This window comes from Gekko japonicus, unplaced genomic scaffold, assembly GCF_001447785.1.
Source record: "Gekko japonicus isolate JY-2015 unplaced genomic scaffold, Gekko_japonicus_V1.1 scaffold352, whole genome shotgun sequence".
Taxonomy (NCBI): domain Eukaryota; kingdom Metazoa; phylum Chordata; class Lepidosauria; order Squamata; family Gekkonidae; genus Gekko; species Gekko japonicus.
In genome coordinates, this window is record NW_015170899.1 from 366,897 (window position 1) to 372,721 (window position 5,825).

The 5,825-nt window shown below is 47.4% G+C and overlaps 1 protein-coding gene across 1 annotated transcript in view; it reads right to left on the minus strand.

The window, feature by feature from the left end:
* Positions 1-5,825, minus strand: part of GPC6 (glypican 6) — an 854,380-nt gene that overhangs the window by 313,213 nt on the left and 535,342 nt on the right. Inside the window, exon 3 of the mRNA XM_015418597.1 lies at positions 1,107-1,272. Within this exon, the coding sequence (XP_015274083.1) occupies positions 1,107-1,272 (166 nt within the window). The remainder of the gene's footprint in view (positions 1-1,106; positions 1,273-5,825) is intronic.

The window sequence follows — 5,825 nt, forward strand, 5'->3', positions numbered from 1 at the left end:
GAAGGTGTCAGCATCTCCATTTTTTTTTTTTGCCCTTCACAGCAGACTTCTACCTTATCATTCAGTACCCATTTGTTTTCTTCCAAGGAGCTCAGCAGAGGAGATTTCTTTCACACAAAGGCAGCAAGAATAGGTAGGCACTTCAAGAAAATTAATTGCTATTTTTGTGGTGGGAAAAGAGAATCACTGTAGACACCCATTGGGATTTGTTTAGAATAGGAAAATGTCAGATATTTGCCTTGTTTCGCTGGTACTTAGATTTTTGAAACCTATCGCCCCGTCGCTGCAGTCAATCAGATGAAGGGCACTTTCATACCAACTTCTTTTTCTTCCCTTTCTGTCTCACTCTTTATTCTTTGCTACTCTGGAGCTTAGCCCACCCCACCGCACCCCCCCCCAGTCCTGAAAAGCTTTTTGGTTGGCTGGCAAACGGAAATCTTTTTTTGGGGGGGGGGGAGAACCCGCTGTTGAATTACTCACGTATATCTATCTGAAACGATAGTTTCCCTCTCCCATTATTTATCAGCATGATACCTTATTATTACTCTACATATGGAAGGAGAAAGTTTGGCATCTTTTAAAATGTGCGTTATGGAACGGATCGTTTGCCCGTCATGTCAGTGGTTCTCAGAGTGTCTCCCCACCGCCTACCCCCATGATAGCTGACTTGAGAAAGGAAATGAAAAAAGCGCCGAGCCCTCTCCAGATTTTGCATGGGCTGGAAGCCGGAGAGCCTTAATTTCAATGCACAATCTTCTCTCTCTCTCATTCTCCCCCTGCCTAGGCTTATTACCGGAAACTCAGCCCAAACATTTTGCAATGCGCCTCACAAAGCCATCTAGAAATTTAACACAGGAACCTCAATATCACATGACAGCATGACACCAGGAGAGACTGAACGGAAACGGCTCCAAAGCAGGAGAATGATCTTTTCTTGCAAACGCAAAACTTTGATCGAAGATTGTGAGTGACAAGCGAGGGAAGGCATTCTGTCACTATGCCCTATTTCCGATTCGGCAGGTTCTGAATCTTCTCTGGGCATGTCATGAAGTTCGTCAGGCGAAATAATTTCCCCCCTTCTCCCCCTTCCCCGCTACCTTTCTTACCTATGAAGAGATTCCATTCGGTATCCAAATCCGCTTGGTTCGCCAGGCAGCCCTTCATTACGTTGAGGCAGTAGTTGTCGCAAGGTTTCACAGTGGGCAGTCCTCGGCAGTAAGGGCAGTACAACATCTTCATTAATGCACGGATGCATCCCGGGGTCGGGCTGACCTATAAAGTTTAAGGGTCAGAATAAAAAGAAAGGGAAGGAAGTCAATTTCCTCCTCTGTGCAGATAGCGAGGTTTTCTCTTTTGTCCAGAAACAGCCCACTGGCAATAAAGCTACAACTGGCACTTCATCATAAGGGTTTGACCCTTATTAATACTTTCCTGGGGGTCTCAATACTTTTCTGCCAGTTATCTAATTTAGCAGAGAAAGCTGGAGTTTCACTAATATACATAGTGGTAGACCTGCAATATGGGAATCTGTAATATTTAGTCCTGAAAAAGGCCTTGCATGAATAGAAAGAAAAACCAGATAGAAATATCTACAGGCTGGTAGGGACAATCAATTTCACCCTCTTTGCAGGTTATCATCTGCTAGTTTTGCCACTCTGTTAGTGTTTCTCCTATGGACCGGGGGTGGGTGGGGTGAAAGTAAAATTTCTTACTGGTATTGTCTCTCTTGGGAGGCTCACAGCACAAAATGGGACATGTGGCTTTGGTCGCTTTCTTCCTGGTAATCTGCACCAACGTGTACCAGCTTACTTTCACCCTGGCACTGCACCTTAGCAGCTGCGCACAAGGCAGAAATCCAGAGACGATGCTTTACCTGCCAGTGCTTCCAAAGCCCAGGGAATGTCACACCAATTGAACTTCTGCCTGACAAGCAGCCCTTTAAAAGCAGAGAGTCACTACCAATGAAAGAGGCCACACTATGTGACAGCCAATGTTCCCATCAGGATAGATAGAAACGTTATTTATTGGCCTCAGAGCACTGACAACAAGATAGCACAGAAATTTACGGTCTGTCTAAATCTATTCTTGATTTTAACAAGGAGAAAAACGAACTGAAAAGGGGGTCGCTGGCTAGAAGGATTACTGAGTGTTGCAACTCTGCAACTCTGTGGAATGTTCCCAATCCCTGGTCCTTTGCATGTTGAGGCTCCCCATTCAGAAGCCTACGATGGCTTATTCATTTATACCAGAAGAGAAGGTGAATCAAAGGACACTGTTAGCATAAGGCTGGTTATCTTTAAGTTTATGTCAACTCCTGCTACAAATGGAGGTAAACTGAATGCATAAACAGGACAAAGGGTGAAATGAAGTCTTCGTGAAGGAGGCTGCTACACTTTCAAGAGGATATACATGAATATATATGAAGCTGCCTTATACCAAATCAGACCCCTTGGTCTAGCAAGGTCAGTGTTGTCTACTCAGGCTGGCAGCAGCTCTCCAGGATCTCAGGTCGAGGCCTTTCACATCACCTCCTGCTTGACCCTTTTAGCTGGAGATGCCAGGGATTGAACCTGGGAACTTCTGCAAGCCAAGCTGATGCTCTGCCATTGAGCCATGGCCCCAACCCAAAGGGTATTATACAAAATGTCAGTACCAGCCAGTTCACATGCTCCTCTCATTATCCGTTACCTTTGAATGGTAGAGGAAAGGCTGTACCTCCTTCTACCATGCCTGTAGGATAATGGGTGAGGAAGGCAATCTATACAAAGCATATTTTTGACCTAAAGAGAACAGGATGTGACCAATTAAATCAGGTTAATGTGCATATGCAGGGGTCGTTTCATAGAAAAAGAGCTAGGGGAACTCATTAGCATAACTCTTTAGCATATGCCAAACCCCCTGACATCACCGGAAGTGTGTCATAAGGCCACACACCACGCCCCCAATGGTCCCAGCCACCGGCGGGAGTGCAAGGAAGCCCCGCGAAGGCCCTCCCTGGCCCCAGGCAGGCAGGGGTGGGGAGAGGCAGGGAGGAAGCAACTTACCCTCCCTCTTCTCCTGCCTCTTCCTGGCTGAATGAGGGCCAGAAGCGGGGCGGCTGGAAGCAGGGGGTGGGGCTTTGTCATCTGCCCCACCCCCCGTACCTCACCCGGGGGAACTGCGATCCCCCGCGATCCCCCCCGAAATCACCTCTGTGCATATGTGCCTCCACTTGGAGTACCCAAATCATAAACTCCCTGATGTGGATGGTTAGGGGACAGACTGTGCCATCTTCCACCAACACCAGGAGAAGAGGATCTACCAAATGGGTGAGTGGATGAACTAGGCCAGCATAGGGTTGCCAGTCCCCAGGTTTCAGCGGGGGTTCCCTCACTTTTCAGGGCGTCTGCCCACCACCGGCCAACTGGCCAGTGGGGGAAACTTTGCCCCCAAACAGCCACATCCAGAGACGATGTCCCCAACGTGATGACATCACCTGGAAATGATGTCATCACATTGGGGACATTGCACACAACGCTCTGGTTTGAGGGCAAAACTCCATGGTAAATTTGGCCTAAACCCTTAGAGTTTTGCCCTTAAACCAGAGCGTTGTCGACACAATGATGCCATTTCCAGGCGACATCATCGTGTTCGTGATGTCCCGGAATACCCCCAATCCCTGATAACCCTAAGCCAACATCTGGGGTTGCCTGTAGCAAGGAAAACCACTTCCTTGGTATGAAGGCTCTGACTCTCATTTCCACATCACACTCAATCATTCAGAGCTGACCAAAGGTGTCGAGGACCAAAATTTAACCCGCGCTGAGGGCAGCACGAGCTCAGATTTCAAGTGAGCAGCTTGGGCCAGCTAGAAATTTCCCCCTCCCTGTCCAAGATTCATACCACTCAGCCCCGGGTCTTGTCCTTAAGACTCATAAAGGTAAAGGTTCCCTTGCTTGAAAGCCAGTCGGATCCGACTCTAGGGTTGCGGTGCTCATCTCCGTTTCAAAGCCGAAGAAGCCAGCGCTGTCCGAAGACATTTCCGTGGTCATGTGGCCGGCATGACTAAACACCAAGGCGCACGGAACGCTGTTACCTTCCCACCCAAGTGGTACCTATTTATCTACTTGCAATTTCTTGCTTTCGAACTGCTAGGTTGGCAGGAGCTGGAACTAGAGACGGGAGCTCACTCCGTCATGCGGCACCCGGGTCTCGAACTGCTGAACTACTGACCTTCCACAGCCTGCACTTCAGCGTCTTAACCACTTGAGCCACTGCAGCTCCTCTTAAGACTCATACAGGGCTTTAAAAAAAGGAAAGCTGCACACACAAATTACAATCTTATTACCTTTAAACGTCCTCTTCTATTTTGAGGGTCCATTAAAAAAAAAAAAAGCATACCCACGGGCCGCTTTCTGACAATATCGAACCTATTTACCTTTATGTTTACAGGGTTCTGCAATCATCACTTCAGTCCCATATGCTCTCTGTGTTTTTTGACTCATTATCTTAGCGGAAGGCGCTCGCTTCCCGCTGACTGTTTTGCAAATATTAGGCTTAGCACGTGCCATTTAGCAAATAATGATTTTATTTTCCAAAAAAAGAGAGAGAGATTTTCCTTCCCCCCTTTCTTCAGAACAGAATTTGCTCACTGCTTGACATAAAATATTCATTTCCCCATTGATGATCCCTTGTCTCTTTCAAGTTCAGTTTGTTACTGCTGATTACATTTACCCATCTGTATAGCAACTTCCCTACCATGCGGTTTTCTGTACTGGGTTTGATCCAGAGAGACCTTGCTCTGAGCTCTACTAATCCTTGACTTTCAAATGGAAAGATGATGTTCCACGTCTCTCACGATGTAACTGATATCTTCAGTCTTAGAACTGACCAGACAGCCACTGCTGTGGCCAGTCTTTTCAGGTGTGGCTTCAAAGAAGTGAATGGGTTATGATATGGGTCCTCAATGTGATGCCCAAGGGTACTATGGCACCTGTGGAGAGCTTTCCTGATGCCCACCAAGTGGGGCTTTTGCCCAGTGAGGCTTCCGACTGGCTGTGCAGATTTTTAAAAATGTTGCTTTGGCAGCAGCTGCCACCACAGCACAAGAATCTTCGAAGAAGAAGAAGAAGAAGAAGAAGAAGAAGAAGAAGAAATGGATTTATATCCCACCCTTCACTCAGAGTCTCAGTGCGGCTTACAATCTCCTTTACTTCTTCTCCCCACTACACCCTGTGAGGTAGGTGGGGCTGAGAGAGCTCGCTGGAGAACTGCTCTTGACAGAACAGCTCTGAGAGAACTGTGACTGACCCATGGTCACCCAGTTGGCTGCACGTGGAGGAGTTCTCCAGATTAGAGTCCACCGCTCGTAACCACTACACCAAACATGGATCTTCACTATGTGACTGAAGATAAGCCGTAGCTGTCATTTTGTGGCTGGCTATGCCTCCTGAGGCAGCCATCTTGTAGCTGTGCCACCACACTATGTCAAAAATTTCAAAGGTACCCACAGGATCAAAAGGGTTGGGGACCCCTGGGTTATGATGCCCTCATAACCAGGAGGAAACTTTGATGATCTTGTCACATTCAAGCATCTATTTATATCTGATCCCCAACTAAACAGGATGGCAGCAGTACTTAAAACAGGTCAGTCCCATCACTAGCTGAGAATGTGGGATCTGACATAAAGAGGCCAAAAGGTGTGCAGGAGAGAAGTGCAGACTTGTACTATCTGCTGGTTACATCTCCTCCAGTCAGATGCTTTTAACCCAGCCGGGCTTATTGCCAGTGTCTGAGCCTAGTAATGCTGGAGTACAGATTGTAGGGAAGTCAGATACAGATGATGG